The sequence below is a fragment of the Leuciscus leuciscus genome (assembly GCF_965113295.1).
Source record: "Leuciscus leuciscus genome assembly, chromosome: 2".
In the NCBI taxonomy this organism is placed as follows: domain Eukaryota; kingdom Metazoa; phylum Chordata; class Actinopteri; order Cypriniformes; family Leuciscidae; genus Leuciscus; species Leuciscus leuciscus.
This window is the reverse complement of record NC_138726.1, coordinates 62,778,812-62,806,485: the sequence shown is the minus strand read 5'-3', so window position 1 is coordinate 62,806,485 and position 27,674 is coordinate 62,778,812. Positions and strand designations below refer to the sequence as shown.

Here is a 27,674-nt window from a genome sequence, read left to right as displayed (position 1 = left end):
CACAGAAGCTTCAGTGTCATACGTAACATCACTATGTGTGTGTGTGTGTGTGTGTGTGTGTGTGTGTCTACCTGTTCTGCCGTCCTGTGTTTAATTACAAATAAACCTTCGTTTTGGAAATATATCCTCGTCTCAGTCTGCCTTCCTGCAATCCACCGTGACAATTACATTATGTGGTTTGAGACATGAGGTAGTTTAACACAGTCTCTTGTCCAAGGTTATTATAGTTTTGCATTTTTTATTAGTTTTTATTTTTTATTTTTCGTTTTGACTTTTTGTTTTCAAATTCAGTTTAGTTTTAATTATTTTTTAAAGTTTATTTTTTATTTTTTGAAAATGCTTAGTTTTAGTTTAGTTTTTTATTAGTTTTAGTGTTAGTTTTAGTTGTTTTGTTTGTAATTTGGGTTATTTGTCAGGGGCAAGATTCAAAAAGGTCAGAAAAAAGTATTGTGTAATAATAACTCAACAAAAACATCATACAATTTAAGAAATATGTATTCAACAATAACACCAGTACATAAAATGTACATATGGGCACAAATATGTAAACCGTCTACTCAAGACTCCGCAGTAAGTGCAAAATGTGTAAGTGACGTGTGCCAGGAAAAACCCTAAATAGCCAACAGACTAAAGAAGACGTACATGAACAGCAAGTATTCAACCCATTTTTGAGCCACACAAGACATTGCTGTCAGAGTGTCAGGGAGCTCAATCTGAGACATGTAACGACTGAGACAAATCAGACACAATTACTTGGTATTTGTACCAAAAAAATCTTTAAACTTCACTCTGGGATCTGTGGTCCCATCCCCCCAAACAGGGCAAGACAGTCGTAGTTACCATGACCACAATCAGATAAGTTGGTTTTATGACTGTTAGCAATGTGAACAAGGCCCCTGCTACAAACCTACAGATATTAGAACAGACTTTCCTGCATTCATTTATTGAGGAACTGATTAACATGAAATCAACATGCATCCCAGAACATTTTGTGAATGATTTACTGTCTTGTGTTTAGGCATGTGCCGGTATCAAATTTTCATGCTGCGATTAATTGATTGAGCTTTTATCACGGTATACGGTATTATCACGATATTTTAATTGCTCAAGAGAAACGGATGGATTGGGGGGGGATGTAGAAAAAAAACAACTTGCATCACAATAGGTGTAATTGTGATTGTCAAAACATTTGGTAACTAAACAGAATTTTACACAATTTTCACGATTTCAATTCAATTCTTGGGATTTGATTTCAATTTTGATTCAATATTGACTCTTTGGATAAATATTAGGTAGGCTACAGCAGATAGCCTAAATGTTAATATTTCTCTAGAAAAAATATATCTCACATAATGCTGTAAACATACAGAGAGCCCTGTCAACTGGTATTATTAAAGGTTAAAAATATAATTTGGTTTTCATTATAATAACAATTATGACACAAGTAAAAATATAATACAAATGTAATATAGTGCACATATTTAGCAAAATACTCCTCTCTATAGCTATTTTTTCTAGTCAACTAACGTGTTGGTCATTAAATAGCTTTCCTGAGGTAAATGTAACGTTCTGTGACATAATTGTTCACCTGCAGTTTTATTGACCTCTTTTCGTGGCTGAAAAACACTGATTGATCGATATTATGTATGAGGCACAAATACCTTTCAGTAAGTTGTACTGTATCTTTAAATAAAAAGTAACAGATGATCGGTTTACTTGAACTGAGGCGTTACAGCGATAGGTCACGTCACATTTACAAATGCCAAAACGGTATTTATTGTCTGAATTTTGTAATAAAATGGACAGAACCTGAGAGCTGAGAATTTTTTTTTCATATCAAAAGTAACCTGCTCTGTCTAGTCTGTCGGTGTCAGTGTCCTCTTTGCTCCGCGATTTTTCTCTGCGTGAGAAAATGGATGTGGCACGAGAGCGTGTGAAAAGTGTAAATTGCGTGAGTCTCAAGCTGAATGCGTAGAGTTGACAGCCCTGCTTTTAGAAGGGGGATAAATCGTCGGCAGCGTTCCTCCTTCCGCCATGCTGCTTCTCCTTGTGAGGATTGTTTACATTAGACTAGAGTGCGCACTGCGCCGCATGCACACAGTGCTGCTACATGTGGGGATTGTTTACATCAGAGTGCGCACGTGTTTTGCGCAGGATATACGCAGTGTTTGTTTAAGCGGTTGATGGAAAATAAGCTAATGCACGTTCTATAAATATAAATTCTGATCTATTATTTTTCACGGTATTTTGAAGTGCCCGCGATAACAATATCGTGCATATTCATTACCGCGATTTATCGCATTACCGAATACCGGCACATGTCTACTTGTGTTGTGTCTTTTAATACTATTATCTGTTGATACTATATATTTTATTATAGAACCAACAGTCAATGGCTGTTTCTCAATATGCGTTTGTATTTGCCGAGATGGTCAGTTAAGCAGCAATATCGCAGCACATCTCAATTCTCATAAAGATGCGTTCTGTGTTCTCGCGTCCTTCCGAGTTCGTTCTTTCAAGGTCGCCTGGCAAGACCAGTCTCAAAGAGAACGCAAGTCTGTTCTTTGCGTTCTTGGAATTGAGAAACAGCCAATGTAACCTCACGCATACCATGTTTGGTCTCTATAAATTTGTACTTTGAAGATCGAAATGATTGTGTACATGATATGCCGATAGCTGCGCAACATATTAGTATTACAAGAATCTTTCTTAGTTTCGTCATCAGAAACCAATCCAGCTGCCATTGCAAATGAGCACGCTTAGAACAAAGATTCATAAATCAACCACAGAGGAATCTTCCCGCTTGGGAAATTCCACCCTTCTCATTGGTCAAGCAAACCCGGAGAGGTGGGGCCTTTCTCAGGCTTTATTAGAGACAAATCCACAGTGATCCTCCTCTCTCTCTTCTCTTCTGGCCTCTACTGCTGCTTCTTCTGATACTGTGGGGACACCCACCCCACCCCCACCCACTAGGGCCCAAGGGCCCAGCAGGCCGTGAGCACCGTCTGGACAGCTTTCACGCTCTAAAAAGGAGTCAGGCTGCTATTTTCTTCAATCCAGAAAACTGCAATCACTGAATGGGTAACGATCAACTCTTGCCTTCTCGATACGTTCGGGATGCCGTGCTGTCCAGCGTGGCTTCAGCAGGCCCGGGCTGCAGGCTTCGACTCACAACAGCCATGTGCTCCCTCAGGAGAGAGAGGACTCTCAACCACAACAGCGTCGAAACCACCATGCAAGTTCATCATATCTTCTCCATCCAGCAAAGAAGAAAACGACTGCAACTTGAACAGTGACATTTGACACTCACGGACCCATCAACGAACTCAATTTTCAACCACTTCAAGAATTGTGTCCACTGCACAGTCCATGCAAGTATCAAGTTAATGAGGTGCTCTGAAAATGATAAACTGATGGTTCTTTTCATAGTTAAATAGATATTTTCCATAGTTCTATTTCCTGCTTCCGGTTCCATATCACTCACCATTTTACCTATGCATGTATGTATGTACGTATGTTTGTTTAGTTTAGTTATGTTTGTGATTTAGTTAATAAAACTTGTGCACAATATGTATTTGGTTCTGATTCTCTGCTTGCAACAAAGTCTATTTTACGATCTTGTTCTTGTTACATGCTCTAAGCGCTGTACATGCTAAGAAATAATTATTTTTCGGTGGCCATGAAAGATACGCTTTTCTTAGAAAAAATGAATAATCAAAGAGTTCGTTGGAACTGATTAATTGATTGTAATATTAATTTAGCTACATCAAAGTTAATCCAATTAACTGACCCAAATATTAATAATTAATCATAACTAATAATTATGAGTTATTATTAATATTTCCCATTTGAGCTCATTTGTTACAGACACGAACATGAAAAATAAAAATAAACTCTACAGCAGTGTTTCTCACCCCTGCTCCTGAAGGACCCCCAACACTACATGTTTTCTTTGTCTCCCTAATCAAACACACCTGATTCAACTCATCAGCTCATTATCACATGGGTTAATGAGCTGATGATTATTATCACATGGGTTAATGAGCTGATGATTATCACATGGGTTAATGAGTTGATGATTATTAGTCAGGATTATTAATTAGTTATAGATTATTATTAGGTTGAGAAACACTGATCTAGAGGGTCAGCACATTAAGATGAACCATCTCAAAATGAACTAGGCTACTCAATGAATTGGACTGCAGCATTAGATGCATGTGCAGAAGCTCTATGGCAAATCATTGCAGTTGAATAGCAATACAATACTGCATATGTTGTACTTGACATCATTAATTAACATTGAAATTCCTTTACCTCGTATCAAAAATCTACACAGCTGTACAATTTTCACACCCTATACTAAATGTACCCAATACAATACTCATCTGGACTGAACCCAACAACCCAACTGCATTTTACCTCAAACTTGTGACTAGTTAACTTTCTAAAGAAGGTGCAATCGCTTCTCGGGTCGACATTAACACACTGGCAAAATTGTATTCAGAATTTAAAATATTTTTCATACCACTTTTTAATGTGTGATTGTGTAAAGGTGTTCATGAGATACCAACCTTTCACAAACTTGCTTTCAACGAACACTCGTTCTCATGGAGACACGGTGTGCACGGAGGGGAGGGGCTGTGTGTGTGTGTGTGTGTGTCTGTGTGTGTGTGTGTGTGTGTGTGTGTGTGTGTGTGTGTGTGTGTGTGTGTGTGACAGAGAGACGGAGGGAGAGCAGGGAAAGGAAATGCAGCTGAACGCTGAACGTTATTTGCTCTATGAAAGACATTGACAAAGACGAAAACTAAGGACATTTACTGTATTTTATTTTAGTTAGTTTTGCCAAACACACGTTACAGTTTTCGTTAGTTATCGTTTTTTTGTAATGCCTCGTTTTTATTTTTATTTCAGTTAACGACAAGGTTTTTCCCACCTAGTTTTCGTTTTTTTCGTTTGTTTTCGTTTACGATTATAACCTTGCTTGTGACGCTTAGCAGACTCTGCTGTGTGTGTTCTTGTGTTTTAAAGGAGCCGTGGGTTTGGAGACTCTGAAGGGAGAGTGGGATCTCATGCTTTCAAAGCTAACTTGATATGGCTGGCCTCTCCGAAATTGCCTACTCTACCATTAATTTATAAGTTAATTCTGTGTGTGTTAGTAGAAAATGTCTTGGAGCCGTCATATTTGGTATATGGTGCATCTATAAATGAACGGTAGTTTTAAATAGCTGCACTTACTGTTGTTGCAGACGAAATGACGATTTTCACTACATGGCAAATCATGAAATTGTCCATCTGACATCATTCCACACTCATCTCTGCCATCAGGTTGTCCAGTAGCCCAGTTGAAATAGAGTGCAGGTTCACCTGAAGACCACTGCCATTTCTCAACACTTGTCTTCTTCAGTCCAATCCAGACATCCTGAACACCTCCACCATTCACACTCTTGTTCAGCTCGTTCATGTCGTTCATGTTGTCAACGGTGGCCAGATCTGTGTAATTCTCTCTGCAGAATCTCTGAGCTTCAGTCCAGGTCTTCAACACGTTTATAAAGTGATACTGACGCTGAACACATTCAGATACGGAGCAGAGAGCTGTGAAAGAGAGCGTTTGATTTAATGCTTTTCATAACAGGGTCAAACCTGATGAAACTATAAACCATAAACACACTCACCAATGAGAAGAAGAATCAAATATAGAGTTTGGTCCATTTCTGAGGAAGAAACACATAGAAAAACTCAGAAATCAAACATTCCCAGATTCATTTTGGAGTAAAATATGACAATTTCATTTAGTATCTCAACAGCAGCATGAGTTCACTGTACATAATCATTGAGACAATATTAACATCAGAAAGTGTAATTGTGTTTGAAGAATGAACATGTTCTTACTTTAGAGGTTGTGTGTTTCTGTCCTGAGTCTGATGTTTCTGTCTGCAGATTTACACTACGCTATTATTATATCTGCTCTCATCCCTCTTTCAGCTCATCACATCATTTGTGTATTAATCTAAAACTTTTCATGTTTTATGTCCTCATCATTTGTGTTTGTCCACCTAGGTATTTTCATATTGGCATCTCTGTCTGTCAGTATTAGTCTATATTTATATGAACCTTAATAAAAAAATTATGTGAACATTCACAATTTATATTGTTATATTCACAACTAAACAGCAGCTTTAATGATATTGCTGAACTGCATAACTCGTGTTTCATCCCTGATCATCTTGACATGTATCGGCCTGTCCACCAACACTTGCGATCTTTCCACTTCACCATTACATTTTGTTCTTGTATTTGGCCCAAGTGATCAAGTGTGTGTAGAACTTTTGATTACCTGATTTGACACACTTATGGTGTTGTAAAAATGCAAGTGTTTACAGAACTTTATTTAGATTTTCAAAGCTTTGCATTTTTAAATAATCCTCTAAGTGTCTGTACAGCAGTGCCTATAGGCATATACATATATGTAACACAGTTTACTGGTAATGATGGTGCTTTTAATTAAGTGATAAAAAGCATTTGCAAATGTTGTACAAATGACAAAATACACATACTCATGTTTGCACCAGTAGAATGTGTTCACTTATATCCTGTAGCGTGCACATACTCTCTAGTGGCCAAGTGTGGGTATCTGGACAGACCCCATGTTTGAGTTTCTCTGTTCTTAGGCCACTTTTATCTGTTGCTGTTTGAACTGAACAGAGAAGGGTTGAGTTCAGTAGTGAAGACTGGTGATACTGGTTACTGAGAGCCTTTAAAGTTTGAATATTGAGAGAGCTTGACTAGTGAGAGAGTTTGGGGCATTAAAAAAGACAAAATGAAGAGGAAGGGAAGACAATAATTTTTTTCTTTGGGAAAAAAATAGAAATGTTTTTGCTCATATATTAGGCTTCCTCTTTTCCCTCTTCTGAAAGCTGAGACCCGTCACATTCACAACAGAGACGAGATAAAGACATGAAAGCTTTCATTCCCCTGAAGTCCATCTCTAATGTTAGTGAAGATTATTAGACTCATTATCCCACTGAAATAATATCATCATCTTCTTCTGCTGTTTCAGAATAAATTAGTCTTTATTTCCTCCGTCTAAATACTTGATTGTGATTGGCTGTAATGTGTTCATTAAACCATTGTTACATTTTTAAGAATTAGTCTTATTTAGAAAATTCTTCTTTAGTTTCGTGTCATACTCCTGCTGTTCTGTGTTAGTCTATAGAACATGAACACATTTGCATGTTAACACATCCTCATCACTCATTTGTTTAGGTCCACATTTAGACTTTCAGGGTGGACAATCTTTACATCTCTGACGTGAAACAGAAGCAGAAACAGTGTGTTATTGTACATGTTATTGACACATTCCATGGTCTCATTCTCATGGACGACTGCTGTCACATCAAATAAAACATAAACATCAAATAAAATCCAGGCCTGGCCTCACTCATCCTTCACCGTCGTCGCTCCTCCTTTTATGCTTCCGCTCCTCCGTGAGAGATACGAGACCAGTGTGTCACGCAGGTGTTGCTCATCAGCAATCACGCCACCGGCCTCGCGTCGCTCTCTCACGGCCCTCCGCCTCGTCCGGGTCGCCACATATGTGTTATATTGTTAACACTGAAACGGCACTCCTTCTCCAATATGCACCATTCGTTCAAAGATATGCACACTAGATGTCGTTCTAATGAACTGCAGTAGCCAAGGCGACATCTAGTGTATATATCTATACCCGCCCGTGCTCTCAGATCACTTGGACGTGGCTGTGTACAAGAGGTAACAACGATATAAATACTGTTCGTTTTCTCACACAAACCGCTCGTTTCGTGTCTTAGGCCATCAATGTGTACTTACGATGGGGAATTGTTTAATTTGGACGATGGGGAATTGTTTTAATTTGGACTCTGTGCATGCTCTTTGAGACAGTGACCATAGACCTGCATTATATGACTGACAGACAAGAACGGTTTGACCTAAAAATATCAAAATTGAAACTACTGCGGAAAAAAAGACACCTACATCTTGGATGCCCTTGAGGTAAGCTAAAACATACTGTCACGGGTGACAAAATGCTGGGAAAAGCGGAACCTTTCTTTTCTCTTTCTATGTCCCCGAGGGGAGTTATTTTGGTGTAACACCTCACTCCGGTTCCGGGTGTAGCGGAGATATTGCGCAAACTCATTACAGCTGATGCACGACAGGTGTGAGGGAGAGAGAGGAGCGGTGTTTGTACAGGCTTTCCGCTTCACAAGAGGAGGATAAAAGAGCCATTCAGAGTCGAGTTAGTGCGGAGGAAAAAGGTTGGAACTGGTAAGGCGAAGGTTGGAACTGGTAAAGGTCAATCGGTGTTCAGTTGATCAGTTGTTTGGCTGGGTCTCTGTCGTTGTGTTTTGGGGTAGAAGATCGCCGGTTTGGACGCTTACATTGGACGCTGTCATCCTGGAAATTCGTGTAAGTGAGGAACTGCCATTTGAGTCTGTCGTTTGGAGCTGCTTGTGGAATATTACTGGATTGAATTGTGGCTTGGATCTGCGCTGGAAGAGGGAAAGAGAAAGATAAGTGAATTAAATTACATCGTTGAATTAAATGTAAAGCTTGAAGCAAAGACTGTGAATGTGAAACTTACTATTGAGGAGGACATCTGTTTCAGATACATTGGAGAGGAATTGAGAGTTGAATATTCCCGTTGAAATGCATGGATGAAGCGAGGCTTCGGATCAGCCCTACTGTGTGAGTGATTTGCAGTTGTTTGCCTTACCTGATGCACGTCGAATTAATGCTGTGGATTTGTAGTGAACACGAGTGCTGTGTGCTATGCTGAGAAGAGTCTTCCAACGCCTGCTTTCATTCTTGTGAAATGATCTACTTGTCCTCATCCAAAATTCAGAACGATGCAACTGAACTGGTGAAGTAATGCTTTGTATTATCCTCTCTTCCACTGAGTATTGTTGTGAAGTAATCCCTTATTGAAGGCTCCTGTTAACCCTCTCTCTCTCTGAAATTACAAGTCTCGTGAAGAACCGTATGGCTGTGGAAAAGTCTGAACCGTTATACTTAGTGATGGAGCCCTGAAGATGCATAACATCGCTGATAAAGTCGCAATTTCCTTTTTATGTCTTGATGAGAGAAACTGCTGTTGAGAGGAGAAACCTCACCTGTTACCTACCGTCTGAGTCCTGCAGATGTGCAGCAACGCTGTGAAGTGAGTTTTAAAGTCACAATTTCCTTTTTATGTCTTGACGAGAGAAACTGCTGTTGAGAGAAGAAACCTCACCTGTTACCTACCGTCTGAGTCCTGCAGATGTGCAGCAACGCTGTGAAGTGAGTTTTAAAGTCACAATTTCCCTTTTATATCCTGACGAGAGAATCTGCTGTTAAGAGAAGAAACCTCACCTGTGACCTACCGCCTGAGTCCTGCAGATGTGCAGCAACGCTGTGAAGTGAGTTTTAAAGTCACAATTCCCCTCTCACGACCTGTTAAGAGAATCTGCTGTTAAGAGAAGAAACCTTACCTGTTACCTATCGCCTGAGTCCTGCAGATGTGCAGCAACGCTGTGAAGTGAGTTTTAAAGTCACAATTCCCCTCTCACGACCTGTTAAGAGAATCTGCTGTTAAGAGAAGAAACCTTACCTGTTACCTACCGCCTGAGTCCTGCAGATGTGCAGCAACGCTGTGAAGTGAGTTTTAAAGTCACAATTTCCCTCTCACGACCTGTTTAGAGAATCTGCTGTTAAGAGAAGAAACCTTACCTGTGACCTACCGCCTGAGTCCTGCAGATGTGCAGCAACGCTGTGAAGTGAGTTTTAAAGTCACAATTCCCCTTTCACGTCCTGTTAGGAGAATCTGCTGTTGAAGAAGTAAACATTACTTGTTACTTATCGTTTGAGTCCTGCAGACGTGCAGCAACGCCGTGGAGTAAGCCTTCCTAGCCACTATCGTTCCATTGTGCCCCGAAGACAGTGGAAAATCGTTTCAGCGGCTACTCCGGTCCAATAGCTCGAGAAGACAGGAGTTGCTCATTCTTTCTTCAAGTTGATTATTATTCAATAAAGATTGTTACCTTTGAACCAAATTACCTGCTTCCTCTTTTGTCCATCTGTTGCGTGCCTGTGGTGTTGGCTCCTCACGGTGGTGTCTGGAGTCAGGGGCGGCTGGTCATCCGAGTCCGCCCCGGCCTGCACCGGTGACACAATTTGGCGTAAGTCGGCAGGATTGCCACCGTGAGTTGTAGCGGCCACAGGTACGCGATGGTGGACGAAGAGGTTCCACCAGTTCGCTCGCAAGTAATGCCCATTATGATGGGAGCCCCTTGGGCACAACGCTATGGAGGACCAGGATCGGAGCTGAGTTTTCAGGACTGGAAAGCGCAGACGGAATATCTGGCTGGATTACAAGGACTGAGCGCATCGCAAAAGGTACAGTTTGTGCTAGGATCGTTAGAAGGAGAAGCCAAAAGGGAAGTTCTTGCTGCATCAGAAGCCACGCGGGCCACTGTGAAGAATGTCTTTGATTTCTTGTCTGGAGTATATGGAGATTCTACCCCGGTAGCCATCCTTCGTGCCCAGTTCTTTAACTGTCAGCAGGGGCCTCAGCAGACTCTGCGAGCATACTCCCTGAAACTGCGAGAGCAGTTTGGCCGGCTGAAAGGTCGACAAGATCATGGACTGGGAGAAGGAGAGGGCTTATTGAGAGACCAGTTTGTTTTGGGGCTGCGGGAAGGACCGGTGCGCCAGGGCATACGGCTCCAGCTTCGACGAGACCCCACTATGTCTTTTGAGGCTCTTCGACAAGAGGCCTTGGCGTTGGAGTCAGATCAGGGAGTGACGACTCGGACACCGGTTCGTGTGGCGGCCAGCAGCGCCACAGTGCCCGCGCCTGTTGAGTCAAGTGAGTGGAAGCAGAAGTTGAGGACAGAATTACTGGAAGATGTTAAGGGACAGATGGCAGAGTTGTCTCGGAATCTTTTGGGTGAGCTTCATCGAGGTCGAGTCGAAGGTGGACCGATGGTGCGAGGAAGATCATATTCAGAGGAGGGGCCAAGACCTGTACGCCGCCCTCCGCGTCCGACGGGCCCCCGGTTTCAGTGGGATCATCAGGGTCGACCCATCTGTATCAATTGTGGAAATCCGGGACACATCAGCCGCCAGTGCGACCGTCGTCGAAGCTCTCAAGGGGGTTTTTAGTCCCACCGGTCACTGTGGGTCAAGTGGCCGGGACCCCTTCAAGAGACCCTTGTTCTGTTCCTGTGATGAGAGACGACTGGGTTGGGCGTTGTCCCACCGTAGAAGTTCAAGTTAATGGAATGAAGATTAATTGTCTGGTCGATACAGGTTCTCAGGTCACATTGTTTTCAGAAAGTCTGGCTCTGGAGCTATTCGCGGATCATCGGCTTCACAGGACGGAAACTTCAAGACTCACATTACGTGGAGCGAATGGATTGGATATTCCTTATACTGGGTACATCGTGGTAGACTTTCTGGTTCGAGGGGTTCCTGTCCACCAGAAAGGTGTTGTCATTGTTCGAGACCATTGCTTGGGTCTCCATCGAGCACTGCTAGGGATGAATGTCATTCTGGATTGTTGGGAGGACCTGTTTAACGGTCGACCGACCCGAACATCTCCGTTGGCAGCAAGGCAGGACTGGGACCGGATCCTGGCCGATTGTCAAAGAGTCCATGCGGCCAGTCAGGTGCAAGAGCGGGAAGATATCGGTCGAGTCATCTGCCGGTATGCTCTGTCTGTTCCAGCCCGGAGTGAGGCTGTTCTTTGGGTCCGAGTGCCGGCTGGACCCCGTGAGTCAGGTAACTGTGTCCTGGTAGAGCCTCATGAAGATTGTCAACCCATCGAAGTAGCCCATGGGCTAGCGGTCATACGACGAGGGCGAGTCTCAGTGAAGGTGCGAAATGCCCATCCCTACCCAGTACTCCTTCGTCGACACCAACGGCTGGTCCGAGTTTCATCTGTCCGTCCTGTCCAAGTCCAAGAGCAACAAGATGTCTGTTTCAGGCAGGTGAGCCCTGCGGTGGTAGAAGTTGCCGTCCGTCCAGTGGAGGTCAGTACAGGCCCTGTGAGGGGAGGAATGCCGACCCATTTGATGGGGGAATCTTTGAAGGGTGATGACCTGGAGGAAGGACAAGTGTTACAGCTCCAGGAGCTCCTGAAGAGGTGGAAACATGTGTTCTCAACCCATGAGGAAGACTATGGTTGTACAGGAGTGATTAAGCACCAAATACCCACCGGAGAAGCAACACCTAGTCGGGAGCGGTACCGTCCGGTGCCCCCCACTCTCTACACTGAAGTCCGCGCTCTGCTAAAAGGGATGCTAGATGGAGGGATCGTTCGAGAGAGTAGTAGTCCATGGGCAGCCCCGATTGTCCTAGTACAGAAGAAAACGGGAGCCTGGAGATTTTGTGTTGACTACCGCAAGCTCAATAGTGTGACCAAGAAAGATGCATTCCCGTTGCCGCGAATCGAAGATTCACTCACGAGTTTGACTCAAGCAGCATGGTATTCGACCTTGGATTTGGCCAGCGGATACTGGCAAGTACAGATGGATGACCGCGATAGAGAGAAGACTGCCTTCACCACACCGTTCGGGCTATTCGAGTGGGACCGGATGCCGTTCGGGTTGTGTAACGCCCCCGCGACCTTCCAGCGACTTATGCAGCGATGCCTGGGAGGGCAACTAGTTGAATCCACGCTGGTCTATTTGGACGATGTAATCGTTTTTTCCCCTGACTTTCAAACTCACCTGCATCATTTAGAGAATGCCTTCCGGGCCATGGAGAAATATGGGCTAAAATTGAGACCAGAAAAATGCCAGTTGTTTCGCAAAGAGGTACAGTTCCTGGGACATCGAGTCAGCGCTGCCGGTATATCCCCTGATCCAGAGAAAGTTGCAGCAGTCCAAGGCTGGGAGCCCCCACGAACGGTGAGACAAGTGCGGTCCTTCCTAGGCTTCGTAGGATATTATCGACGATTTATTAAAGGATTCTCTGGGCTTGCTAAGCCATTGAACCAGCTTCTTGCTGGTACTGGACGTTCCCGTGGCAAAGGCTCATCGACAGTGCAATGGGACGCAGCATGTGAAACGGCCTTCCAAAATCTGAAGCAGGAACTTTTGGGGGCCCCTATCCTGGCCTATGCAGACTTCACTCAGCCGTTTCTCCTGTATACCGATGCCAGCAATGCAGGATTGGGGGCGGTATTAGCCCAAGAGCAACAAGGAGTGGAGAAGGTAATTGCTTATGCCAGTCGAAGTTTACATCCTGCAGAGCGGAACGCAGCAAACTACAGTTCCTTCAAGATAGAGTTGCTAGCCATGAAATGGGCCATGGCCGAGAAATTCAAAGACTACCTGTGGGGAGCTAAGGTGACTGTGATCACGGACAACAATCCTCTAGTTCATTTACAGACTGCCAAGTTGGGAGCAGTGGAGCAGCGGTGGGTGGCTCAGCTTGCTAATTATGACTATCAGCTCAAGTATCGACCCGGCAGAGAAAACGCGAATGCTGATACATTGTCCAGACTCCCAGCCATTCAGAGAAACGGTCAAACGCACCTCGATGCCCCTGGTCAAGAGGATGAATTGTTGGTGGCGGTCGTGGAAGCTTCCGGGACCCAGGGGGACATTCCGTCCAGTTGGGGATGGGACCCCGGACGGTGGAGCAGGTTACAGCAAGGAGACGAAGACCTGTGTCAGGTCGCCTCGCATCTCAGGCGAGGATTCAGGCTGCGAGCTGGGGAAAGGCAGGCTCAGACAGTGGGAGTACAACAGCTCCTGAAACAGTGGAAGAGACTGCGGATCAGAGGAGGGGTAATTTGCCGTTCACTGCGAGATCCAAAAACTCAGGAAACCAGGTATCAAGTGGTGGTTCCAGAGGACCAAGTCCAAGAGCTGTTGAATGCCTATCACACCCATGCTGGCCATCAAGGCCAAGAAAAGACTTTGTCACTGTTGAGGAGGTATTTCTACTGGTCAAGGATGGAGAAGAAAGTTGAAGAGTTTGTTCAGAGTTGTCCACGGTGCACGCTGTTCAAACTCCGGAAGGAACCTCGAGCCCCACTGGTTCCCTTTCGGCCGAAGGCACCTCTGCACATCATAGGGATTGATTTCCTGACTCTAGGGAGACCCGCAGATCGATATCAAAACATCCTGGTAATGACGGATCTGTTCACCAAGTACGCTTGGGCCGTCCCCACGGTAGACCAGACGGCAGTGACTACGGCCAATGCCCTTTGGAGAACGGTAATACAGCCGTTTGGCTGTCCAGAGACCCTCCATTCGGACCAAGGTCCAAACTTCGAGGCCCGAGTCATACAGGAGCTGAGCCAGCTCTATGGTTGTCGAAAGACACACACAACTTCGTATCATCCCCAAGGTAACGGGGGATGCGAAAGATTCAATCAGACCCTGTTAGGGCTATTGGGAACGTTGGAGAGTGAGCAGCAGTGTCAATGGGCCGAGAGCCTTCCTACGTTACTACAAGCCTATAATAATAGCGTGCACAGCATCACCGGGTATGCCCCTTCTTACCTCATGTTTGGGCGTCATCTACGTCTACCTGTAGACTTGCTTCTGGGCACCGAGGCCACCGAAGGAGAGTACAACACAACGGACTGGGTAAATCGACACCATCAACAACTACTAAATGCCTACAAGCGAGTTTCAGACCATTTGAGTGCTGCAGCAGCTAAGAACAAGCGACTGTATGATCGAACTGCCAGAGAAGCCCCTTTACTGCCTGGAGAGCGAGTGCTGGTAAGGGACAACCGACGTCCAGGGAAAGGAAAGCTCCATGATCGTTGGGAATCGACACCATATGTGGTGGAGCACCGGCAGGGGCCTGATGCTCCAGTCTATTCGGTACGGCCTGAGGGAAAACCGGGACCTATACGAGTGCTTCATCGAAATTTGCTCCGTCCATGTCCGAACTATCCACAGCCAGCGGCTGAAATACAAAGTGCGCCGCTTGCTCCCAATGTGCCCATGGTAGGGTGGGCAATAGTCCCAGGGAATCCCGAAGCGGAGGCCCGAGCGGCTTCACCCACGCCACCCCGACGGTCCCAGCGGGACAACCAAGGACAGCCGCCTGAGAGATATGGCGAATGGCATTAGAGAAGACCGGTTCCAGGGACTAGAACCGATTGGCAAGGGGGGATGTCACGGGTGACAAAATGCTGGGAAAAGCGGAACCTTTCTTTTCTCTTTCTATGTCCCCGAGGGGAGTTATTTTGGTGTAACACCTCACTCCGGTTCCGGGTGTAGCGGAGATATTGCGCAAACTAATTACAGCTGATGCACGACAGGTGTGAGGGAGAGAGAGGAGCGGTGTTTGTACAGGCTTTCCGCTTCACAAGAGGAGGATAAAAGAGCCATTCAGAGTCGAGTTAGTGCGGAGGAAAAAGGTTGGAACTGGTAAGGCGAAGGTTGGAACTGGTAAAGGTCAATCGGTGTTCAGTTGATCAGTTGTTTGGCTGGGTCTCTGTCGTTGTGTTTTGGGGTAGAAGATCGCCGGTTTGGACGCTTACATTGGACGCTGTCATCCTGGAAATTCGTGTAAGTGAGGAACTGCCATTTGAGTCTGTCGTTTGGAGCTGCTTGTGGAATATTACTGGATTGAATTGTGGCTTGGATCTGCGCTGGAAGAGGGAAAGAGAAAGATAAGTGAATTAAATTACATCGTTGAATTAAATGTAAAGCTTGAAGCAAAGACTGTGAATGTGAAACTTACTATTGAGGAGGACATCTGTTTCAGATACATTGGAGAGGAATTGAGAGTTGAATATTCCCGTTGAAATGCATGGATGAAGCGAGGCTTCGGATCAGCCCTACTGTGTGAGTGATTTGCAGTTGTTTGCCTTACCTGATGCACGTCGAATTAATGCTGTGGATTTGTAGTGAACACGAGTGCTGTGTGCTATGCTGAGAAGAGTCTTCCAACGCCTGCTTTCATTCTTGTGAAATGATCTACTTGTCCTCATCCAAAATTCAGAACGATGCAACTGAACTGGTGAAGTAATGCTTTGTATTATCCTCTCTTCCACTGAGTATTGTTGTGAAGTAATCCCTTATTGAAGGCTCCTGTTAACCCTCTCTCTCTCTGAAATTACAAGTCTCGTGAAGAACCGTATGGCTGTGGAAAAGTCTGAACCGTTATACTTAGTGATGGAGCCCTGAAGATGCATAACATCGCTGATAAAGTCGCAATTTCCTTTTTATGTCTTGACGAGAGAAACTGCTGTTGAGAGGAGAAACCTCACCTGTTACCTACCGTCTGAGTCCTGCAGATGTGCAGCAACGCTGTGAAGTGAGTTTTAAAGTCACAATTTCCTTTTTATGTCTTGACGAGAGAAACTGCTGTTGAGAGAAGAAACCTCACCTGTTACCTACCGTCTGAGTCCTGCAGATGTGCAGCAACGCTGTGAAGTGAGTTTTAAAGTCACAATTTCCCTTTTATATCCTGACGAGAGAATCTGCTGTTAAGAGAAGAAACCTCACCTGTGACCTACCGCCTGAGTCCTGCAGATGTGCAGCAACGCTGTGAAGTGAGTTTTAAAGTCACAATTCCCCTCTCACGACCTGTTAAGAGAATCTGCTGTTAAGAGAAGAAACCTTACCTGTTACCTATCGCCTGAGTCCTGCAGATGTGCAGCAACGCTGTGAAGTGAGTTTTAAAGTCACAATTCCCCTCTCACGACCTGTTAAGAGAATCTGCTGTTAAGAGAAGAAACCTTACCTGTTACCTACCGCCTGAGTCCTGCAGATGTGCAGCAACGCTGTGAAGTGAGTTTTAAAGTCACAATTTCCCTCTCACGACCTGTTTAGAGAATCTGCTGTTAAGAGAAGAAACCTTACCTGTGACCTACCGCCTGAGTCCTGCAGATGTGCAGCAACGCTGTGAAGTGAGTTTTAAAGTCACAATTCCCCTTTCACGTCCTGTTAGGAGAATCTGCTGTTGAAGAAGTAAACATTACTTGTTACTTATCGTTTGAGTACTGCAGACGTGCAGCAACGCCGTGGAGTAAGCCTTCCTAGCCACTATCGTTCCATTGTGCCCCGAAGACAGTGGAAAATCGTTTCAGCGGCTACTCCGGTCCAATAGCTCGAGAAGACAGGAGTTGCTCATTCTTTCTTCAAGTTGATTATTATTCAATAAAGATTGTTACCTTTGAACCAAATTACCTGCTTCCTCTTTTGTCCATCTGTTGCGTGCCTGTGGTGTTGGCTCCTCACGGTGGTGTCTGGAGTCAGGGGCGGCTGGTCATCCGAGTCCGCCCCGGCCTGCACCGGTGACAATACCAACATTTTTTTTCAAAGTGAACTATCCCTTTAATTCACTTAAATCAGTTAGCAAGGACATAACAAAAGCATAAATAATTACAGTATAAACATACTTAATCTTGTAAAAAATATAAGTACAATGAGTAATAATCTAACAAAACTTCAATATTATCAAATTTGCACAATGTATATTATGGCTCTAACAAGCACACTTAAATTCTACATTACCACGACTGTGAAACTACAACAATCAGACACTGTGAAACTACAACAAAGAAATGTACTTCACAGAGATCAAAAATCAGCACATGAATCTCAACAATGGTGACAATCAAACCAACTTACACACAAATATACACTCTGAACATCACAAAACTACAGAAAAAATAAAAACAAATAAATTAAATAGTAAGACTATTCCGCAGCATTTATTCATGCTGCAGTGCATGCTGGGAGTTTTGTACCATGGAGTCACGACCGGCTCAGAGCCACAACAAATGAAGGAGGCAACAAGAACAAAAGCGAATCAAAAAGTGTTTATTAATAAAAAATAAAGTTTAAAACGAATAACTAAATAAGAAAAACACAGCTATGGAAAACATTCCGCTCTGAACATCAACGTAAATAAAGAATAAGCAACGTAATTTACGGCACAAAATATTAAACACACATTCCCACATACATACAGGCCTGCAAACATAAATCCCCAAACTAAACTGATACATGAAGCAAATGAATGATAAACAAATAACAAAGGAGCAACAGAAGACAAAAGGGCAACCGAAGAGAGTGAAGTCAGAGAACTAAAACCTTTGATAATTCTCTGCAGGTGTTTCACATTATGAGTCCCAACACACAGTCGGCTAGAGTAGGACGGGCTCAGAGGCACGTCACACATGGTGGCACCCAGCATGCATTGCAGCATGAAACTTTTTGTTGATCATTATTAACATGTTGAGATTCATATGCTGATTTTTGATGCCTGTGTGTCTGACTGATGCAGGAGCTCATATTGCTGTATAACCACAGGGCTGCTACAATCAATAATGTAAAATTAATAACACACTTAATCAAAGATTAGAATCAGATAAAATGATGGAATCAGGTCACTAAATTATGATAACATCACCATCACCTGCTCACATTTTGTTGCAGCAGTCAAAGAATAACTAATATTAATAAAGTCAAGGGTCCAGAGCACAGCACAACTAAAGCAAACACTGATCACCATAATGGTGATGTGAAACCAAACATTTTCAATAAAACATCAACATTTAATTCTCAACAAGAGCTTCTATAGATGTACGACAGAAATAAAGTCTAACTGGTTAATAATAAGTGCAATAATATGATAAAAATTATTTTGTTTATACAGTTTTATCCTACAGTTTAGGGTTAGTGACTTGCTGTTGATATCTGGGGTTCATTTTCTACTCAAAATGACACATTCATACTCAAAAATTATCCATCGAATGATACCATCAATGAACTTGAACAGCAGAAACAAACTTTGTTGCATTATCTTTCTGCTATCACTGTAAAGCTGCTTTTGATATAAGCACATTATCTGATGATAATGACATATCCTTCACTCCTAAGATCTGCTGCAGATGAAGTTGAGTTTGTGAGTCTCAGGACGGCTGATCCAGCGCTGATCTCCTCCAGACAGAACTGCTCCAGATCTCACTCCAGACTCACAGTCCTCGTCTCCTGTGCCGTTCCCTGGAGCCCAGTTCTGATAGCACACGGTCTCTCCGCTCACCCAGAACCAGAGGCCCACAGTGCAGGAGTGACGTAAACCCAACCACACCGCCTCAGTAGACGCACGTTTAACCACATTCATCACCTCCTCCTGCATCTCCTCTGAATGAACCGAGACCAGATCTGTATAATTCTGTCTGCAGTATCTCAGAGCTTCAGGCCACGTCAGAGTCTCTGTGATCAGAATCAGTTTATCTGGACACAAAACAAACCACAAGCAAAAACTAGAGAGAGACTGATCAAAAGCAACATGCAGAACAAACACTGTGGAGGAATCTGTCATGTCAGACATGTAGCGTGAACTTTAAGATATCTGGAGGTGATGGATGGATTGTGTGTGTTTGTGAGGATCTGCTCACCTTCATGACACACAAAAGGATATCGGTTGTTGCAAGAGATGTCATGCCATTGACCCTGAGCGTTTGGACTGATCACTGTACAGTTTTCATTTCCTCCACTATTATTAGGTTGAGTAGGATCCCAGTATCTGAAAGAGGAGTTACTCTGATCTGACCACTGCCATGAGTCTCTGAACAGACCGATCCAGATCTGTGATCTAAATAACTGAAGACTACTATTCAAGGCCCATGATCCAGATATGGGCGATTCCACAGTTTCTGTCCACAAGGGGTGTAATGAACAATATAGATTGAATAATACCCAGTTGTTGTCATTTTTTTTATTTTTAGTTCACTATTTTGTTAAAGATAGATGTAAGAAATAATAAAGTTATTTTTATCCCACTAAGCCTTGGAATTATCGTGGAATGAGACTTTATTTTATTTCCGTCCCCAGAAATTGCGGATGTCATGGTGGGACATTCAGTGCATCTGGATTTTTCCTAAGTCATTTCTTTCATTTCCTTTAATAAAATCCAGAATTTTGGCGCATAACATTTATTTTTGGTGTGTCTTCTACAAAATACTACTACTAACACTGAAAGTATAATTCCCTTAATCCACCACGATGCAATGGAAACATTCACTAACGTTCGTTACACTTTCTGTCCAAGCAGTTACGCACGTTAAACTATGATTCTAAAGGAAGCAGAGATATCATTTTTCCATGTAATTCTATCAGTAGCAAAACGATAAAAACATCTTGTGTGGGTTAAATTCTCATATGCTACATGATAAATTGTTAATAAATCGGGATAAAACGGGGGCCGAGATTTTCTGTCCAAAAATCATAACGCTCGAACATTTTATTCTGACGCTGAATTTCCATCTCCTAATGTCTCAACGGTTCATGTCAGAAATAAGATTGTCTAGGTCACGGTCGCTCTGCGTGGAAGGAAGAGTTAACAGGATTTCACGGATTTCGACGAATGTGGGTAAGTTTGTGGATTCTGTCCAAAAGTTTACGAACGTTAAAATGATACGAACGTGGTAAACTTTGGTTAAGTAAACATTAAATAGGATCATTGTGGTGAGAAAGGATAAAAGAGTGTGCGAGTCGGATGATTGCGAGTGGTTTCGGACCGAAAGCGTCGTGTTCATCGTGAAAGAGCATGAATGGTGGTTTTACATTTTGACAGATTCTGCACATCTCGTTCGTAAATTAGACGGAAATTTTCAGTCTGTCCAACTTCAAACGTTGTTTTCTGCGTATTTTTGACTCATCCTCAACTGCCTTCCATTTACTTCTGCAGTAAATTAATTGTCCTTTAGTTAACAAATATTCAGGGTTACTTTGCATAAAGAGTTATTGGTGCTCTATTCAGCAGAATTACTCATTTTATCTGTCCACGTTACAAATGTTATTTCATTCACAATGTATGATCTTTAAATTTGATAGTATGATAACAGGTTATTTTAATGTGTTATGAACTTGTTCTATTCTTTGCCAGTTTTCATGAAATGGTATTATTTTGTGTTACAGAGGCAATCTTGCAGGATTGTTTAATTTTTTTCCGTCCACGTTACGCACGTTATAACTTTGCACACTTGTAGGAGTTCCTTTGTCTTCTACATTTGGCAAATAAATTTGAAAAATATACCTGTGGTATTTTTTAGTAATTTTGCTGGCTTTCAGTTTATGAACATACCAGACTCAAAAATGCACCTTTAAGTTTATAGAACAGATAATATTAGATGGCCACCCTGCCTGCATGGAAGTCCTATTACCAGTTTTGTGAACCATACGGATCAATCAGCGTTGGCGCTGCACACGTGGCGACTCGCAACAGGTGTTTGCAGTTGAGTGTAATTGTGTTCATGAGTGTTGGAGTAGTTCTCTTGGTTTGTTTGTAGCTCTTTTACTTTTTATTTTTAATACAATTTAATATTGTTCCGTGATGTCTTTAAGGAAGATGGGGATATCATTGCTGGTTTTAATACTTTTATTTCACTCTGCTGCTGGAACATTTCCGAACCGGATTCAATACACCCGAGATCTTCTCCTTGAACTAAACACAGGCAGCTTGATGTCGAGGCAACCTGCAAATTCCCCCCTGTTTAAGGACATTATGGCTTACAATGATTGCCAGCTTTTTAGTCCTGGAGAAGATGGCAGGACCAGAAGAAAAACACGTAAAAGAGGCAAAAAAGGTGGCGTGCGACAGCGCGTGAGAATCCTAACAAGGAAGAGACGTCTGCCTCTACCTTCAATAGTCCTGGCAAATGTTCAATCACTGAAAAACAAGGTGGATGAACTGCAAGCACGAGTATTTCACACACGGGAGTTCAGAAATGCGTGTGTTTTAGCCTTCACCGAGACGTGGCTGACTGCCGCAGACATGGATCCTACGACCGATATTGATGGATTCGGGGTACCAATACGTCTTGATCGTGACCCATGTACGACGGGGAAGCGGCAGGGAGGTGGAGTATGCTTTTATATTAACCCAAGATGGTGTAATAATGTGACTGTTCGGGAGAAAATTTGCCTACCGGACATTGAGCTATTGACAATTTCGGTGAGACCATATTATTTGCCAAGGGAATTTCCTCAAGTGTTTTTGTCGGTTGTGTATATTCACCCTAAGGCTAACTTTAAAAACGCAAATGATGTATTGTTCTCTGTGTTGCAAAGACTTCAGTCCATCTCACCTGATGCCCCATGTCTTGTAATGGGTGATTTTAACCGCAGTAATTGCAGCAAAACATTTAGCCATTTTCATCAGTATATCACTTGTCACACTCGAGGAGATAAGACTCTTGACTTATGTTATGGATCCATACGAGGAGCGTACAGATCCGTTGCTGAGCCCCCTTTGGGCTCCTCTGACCACAGTGTGGTGCATCTGTTTCCAACATATAAGACTGTGCTGCGAAGGAGAGGCACAGAATCACGGACAGTCCAGGTATGGAATGAGGATGGTATATTGGCCCTACAAGGATGTTTTGAGTGCACGGACTGGTCTGTTTTTTATGCACCATCTGACAATATTAATGAGTTGACTGATGTGGTGGTTAGTTATATCTCATTCTGTGTCGATAATGTGATTGATACAAAGGTTATCACCAGGCATTCAAATAATAAGCCTTGGTTTAAAAATGAACTGAAAAATCTTCTTAAGAAGAAAAGTGTTGTTTTTAAAAGTGGTGATAAAGTTGCTTATTCTGTCATTAGGAAGGAAGTAAGAGCTGCTATTGCAAAGGCAAAACTTAATTATAAAGAAAAAATGTAACAAAAATATTTAAATGCTGATCAAAGGGCGGTGTGGGATGGAATGAAACTAATGACAGGCATACAGGGAAGTAGAACTACGATATCCTTAAATGGGTATACATCTAATGCGTGTTTAGCGTATGAACTTAACAAATTTTATCTAAGATTTGATGTGGATGACGATAATGTGAAGTATGACTCTGGGCAAAGCAATAGGCCTACTGTATTTAGTATCGATGCTGTTACGGTGGCTAGGTTTTTTAAAAGGATAAAAGTAAATAAAAGCCCTGGGCCAGATAATATTAGTGGTAAGGTGTTGAGAGCATGTAGTTCACAGCTAAGTGGCATATTCACAGAGATTTTTAACATGTCAGTTAGAACTCAAATTGTACCACAAATCTGGAAACATGCCATAGTTGTTCCTGTGGCGAAATGTAGGAGTCCGAAGGTTTTAAATGATTTTAGACCGGTAGCCCTCACTTCATTAGTGATGAAAACATTTGAAAAAATTGTGAGAATGGAGATATTGAAGTATGTAGAAGATAATTTAGATCCTCTCCAGTTTGCGTACAGAGCAGGGAGGGGGGTTGAGGATGCCATAACCACTCTTGTACATTTAGTAGCCCAACATCTGGAGACCCCAAAAACAAGGGCACGGCTAGCTTTCATTGATTTCTCATCTGCATTCAACACAATCAAGCCACATGTATTAGCCGAAAAATTAGTTCGATTATTTAACCTTGATCTTAATCTAGTAGGATGGATCGTGAATTTTTTATCAAATAGAACCCAGTGTGTGAGAGTCAATAATCTGCTTTCTTCCAAATTATGTTCTTCTATTGGCTCGCCTCAAGGGTGTGTTCTTTCCCCTCTTCTTTTTATTTTATATACTAATGATTGTAGGAGCACATTTGACAATAGGTATATGTTAAAGTTCGCGGATGATACTGTGATTGTGAGTCTTCTTGTAAATGAGGAGACATCCCATGGCCCAGTGGTGGAGGACTTTGTCTCCTGGTGTGCAAAATGTAACCTAAGTCTAAATATATCAAAGACCAAAGACATGATCATAGATTTTGGAAAATCTGCCATTTCAGTTTCTCCTACTGTCATAAATGGAAGAGATATTGAGTTTGTGGATGAATATCGTTATCTGGGTACAGTTATTGATAATAAATTAAATTTTAATGCTAACACAGATGCCATTTGTAAAAAGGTTCAGCAGCGTATGTTTTTCCTAAGAAAAATGAACTCTTTTAAAGTATGCTCAGTGTTAATGACACTGTTTTATCGGAGTTTTATTGAATCCGTAATTTCTTATTGTGACATTGTATGGTTTCATTGTATTAGCCTGTCCAACAGAAACAGAATAACCAAACTGATAAAGACTGCTTCGAAAGTGATTGGAGCTCAGCAGATACTGCCCCAGGACATTTTTAAAGGACATGTTGTCAAAAAAGCCTTTGCGATAATCAATTGCCCAACACACCCATTACACAAAGAGTTTGTTATTCTTCCATCAGGACGTAGATATAGAGTAATGGGAGGGAGAACAAGGAGGTTTAAGAACTCATTCATACCAACTGCTATTCTAATGTTAAATAATCTGTAATCATGAGTGTTTATTATGTGAGTGTTTGCTATGTGAGTGTTTTTTGTGATGTGCAGCACCTGTGCAAAACCAATTTCCTAAGGGATAAATAAACTCGAACTGAACTGAACTGATACACAACGCATGACTCATAACTATACCAAATTAGGAACAAAGCAAAACATGAACTGGGATTCAACCAGAATTTTATTAAGATGAATTAGATAAAGTACACTTTCTGCTTGAACTTACACTGTTTTTCTGTCCATGTTACATACGTTAAATATTACATCAACTCAACTTTGATCAAAGTTTACTAGTTTACCATTGCCAGATTTATCCTGCCTTTCACACAGCTGTACCCCAGGTTTTCTCAGGATGTTAACCTGAGGACAATGACTTTCTCCATGAAGATTGATTTTGCAGGCTGTTTGTCCTTGCAGTTAGGCCTAAACTGTGGAATCGCCCATAACTGAAGACCACTAGTTCTGTCTGCAGTAACTCTGAGCGTCTCTCCAGTTCTTCGTCTGATTGACAAAGACGAGTCCTGTGTTCCCTTTAAGAAAATAATCAAAACAATAATAATAAATTTAAAAAAGAGTTTCATGAATCAGTTTGTTAATTATTCTTACGCTGCTTTATGGTTTGAATGTGAACGAGTAGCAATGGAAGCAACAGAAAAACGTGTCATTCAAAGACATGAAGTACATTTCTGAGCATTTTGATGATTTTTTTAGAGTTAATAATTTGTTATTACAGCTATTTTATAATAAATCCAAAAGCAAAACATGAAAATAACTACCCCAGGTAAAAAAGACATAGTGTTAAGTGTATTAAAAATATACTTGAAAGTAGTATGTTTATAATACATTTGTATTCCCAACATGCTTATTTGAATTGCATTTTAATATATTTCTAAAAACTGTAAGACTGGAGAAACTGTAAGACTGGAAGAGAGGGCTATTCTCTGAGAAAACAAAGGAAATTAACATTTGAACTCTCTTGCTATATTACCATCTCCATTCGAGACACGATCACACCACAGTTGATCACCTCCCAATTTACACATCATTCCCTTCACCCATCCCTACCTACATTCATCCAAAAATCTATATGGTTTAAATGTGAATTATTATCATACAGTTTTATACGTTTGGTATCATTTGAAATGTCTCAGTGCGACTGGTACAAAGGTCACATTCCCAAAGAAGTAAAACAAAAGGTAATAAAGTTTTTAAGAGTTTGGAGATAACTTGCACACAGCGGAGGGTGGGTCTTCCAGGCAAATGGCCTTGAACTCTGAACGCTGAATGCAAATTCCCACTGTTAGCACGTTTCCATGTGAAAGATGTTTCTGTCTATATAATGAAATGCAAAGAGAGGCTCAGGGCGATTTGTAATGAGATCTGCCCATAATGCTGAGTGTCTTCCAGACAAACAATGCTGTCCGGGGGAGGGCTCCGAGCTCTCATGCTTTCAAAGCTAGCTTTATATTGCTAGCCTCTCGGAAATTGCCTACGCTACCTTTAATTTATAAATTAATGCTGTGTGCGTTAGTAGAAAATGTTCTGGAGCCGTTATATTTGGTATATGGTGCATGAACGGTTGTTGTAATTTTAAATAGATGCACTCACTGTTGCAGATGAAATGACGAGTATCACTACATGACAAATCATGAATTTTTCCATTTGACATCATTCCACAATAATCTCCACCATCAGGTTGTCCAGTAGCCCAGTTCAGATAGAGCGCAGGTTCACCTGAAGAACACTGCCATTTATCAACACCTGTCTTCTTCAGCCCAATCCAGACATCCTGACCAACTCCATTCACACTCTTCTTCAGCTCGTTCATGTCGTTCATGTTGTCAACGGTGGCCAGATCTGTGTAATTCTCTCTGCAGAATCTCTGAGCTTCAGTCCAGGTCTTCAACACGTTTATAAAGTGATACTGACGCTGAACACATTCAGATACGGAGCAGAGAGCTGTGAAAGAGAACGTTTGATTTAATGCTTTTCATAACAGGGTCAAACCTGATGAAACTATAAACCATAAATAAAACAATAAACACACTCACCAATGAGAAGAAGAATGAAACATAGAGTTTGGTCCATTTCTGAGGAAAAACACATTAAAAATCCCAAATACTCACATATTTATCTTGGAGTAAATCATGATCATGTAATTGTAAATAAAAAAAATTGTTTTAAAAAATGTTTTAGCAATTATTCATACAATATTAACATCTGAAAGTCAAATTGTGTTTGAAGAATGAACATGTTCTTACTTTAGAGGTCGTGTGTTTCTGTCCTGAGTCTGATGTTTCTGTCTGCAGATTTACACTACGCTATTATTATATCTGCTCTCATCCCTCTTTCAGCTCATCACATCATTTGTGTATTGTTCTGAAAACCCCTATTTTATATTTTACTTCCTCTATATTTGTGTATTTGTCCACCCTTGTCTTTCCCTTTATTTGCATATTGACTTCTGTGTCAGTCAGTATTAGTCTATAATATGGACCTTATTGTCAGAGTTCTGTCACCTTCTGTCTAGGTTATCTTGGTTTGTTGTAACCAACATCAGCGACGCAGGACATTTTCAACAACGGCCTTAATGATCCTGTTCGTGCCTGGGAGATGGGAATGCGGGGTACTGTCATTCTGGCAGTTTGTGGGGTTTGTGTACAACCGTGGAGAGGAGGGTGGCCTTCCCCCTCTTGGCCCACCTCCCATTCATCTCACAAACTGCCAAGTCCCCAGTCCTCCAATGACCCCTTCGGGGAGAGGGAGGAGGAAGAACAGGTCCGCCTCATCTGCCTCCTATCCAGTGGCAGCTGAGGAGGCTGCAGCGCCCCCATTGGTTGCCCAAGAGGCTGCAGCGCAGCTTTGCTCAGGGAAACGGAGGATGAGGAGGAAGGCTTTCCTTGGTCTGGTGGTTCCCGAGCCCCCATGTCCTGTATATCCAGAGACTGTTCATGTCACGTCTGCCAATCCAGAGACTGTTCACGTCACGTCTGCCGATCCAGAGACTGTTCACGTCACGTCTGCCGACCCGGTGTCTCCAGACAAGATGGCCGCCACCGACCCGGTGTCTCCGGACAAGATGGCCACCGCCGAGCCGGTGTCTGTTCCAGTTCCCGAGCCAGTATCTGTTCCTGAGCATAACCCCACAGCTGCCCTCAATAAAATTTTGGGAGGGGGCAGTGGGTCCCCTGAACTGTCGTCTCCGCCCTGGCCGCCCGAACTGTCTGGTTGTCCCTGTGTCTGGGCCTGTTCCTGAGCATAACCCCACAGCTGCCCTCAAGAAAATTTTGGGAGGGGGCAGTGGGTCCCCTGAACTGTCGTCTCTGCCCTGGCCGCCCGAACTGTCTGGTTGTCCCGGGCCGCCTGCACAGCCCGCACCACCCTGGCTCTCAGCCAGGACTCCAGACC

The 27,674-nt window shown here is 42.7% G+C and overlaps 1 protein-coding gene across 1 annotated transcript in view; it reads right to left on the bottom strand.

Annotated features, from left to right (window-relative positions):
* LOC309492453 (C-type mannose receptor 2-like) overlaps positions 1 to 26,636 on the bottom strand; it is a 28,950-nt gene extending 2,314 nt beyond the window's left edge. The window contains exons 1-5 of the mRNA XM_082161443.1: positions 26,528 to 26,636; positions 26,318 to 26,356; positions 25,875 to 26,225; positions 5,673 to 5,711; positions 5,236 to 5,592 (exon numbers count right to left, since the gene is read on the bottom strand). Of these exons, the coding sequence (XP_082017569.1) occupies positions 5,236 to 5,592; positions 5,673 to 5,711; positions 25,875 to 26,225; positions 26,318 to 26,354 (784 nt within the window). The 5' untranslated portion in view covers positions 26,355 to 26,356; positions 26,528 to 26,636. The remainder of the gene's footprint in view (positions 1 to 5,235; positions 5,593 to 5,672; positions 5,712 to 25,874; positions 26,226 to 26,317; positions 26,357 to 26,527) is intronic.
* Positions 26,637 to 27,674: the final 1,038 nt, after the last annotated feature.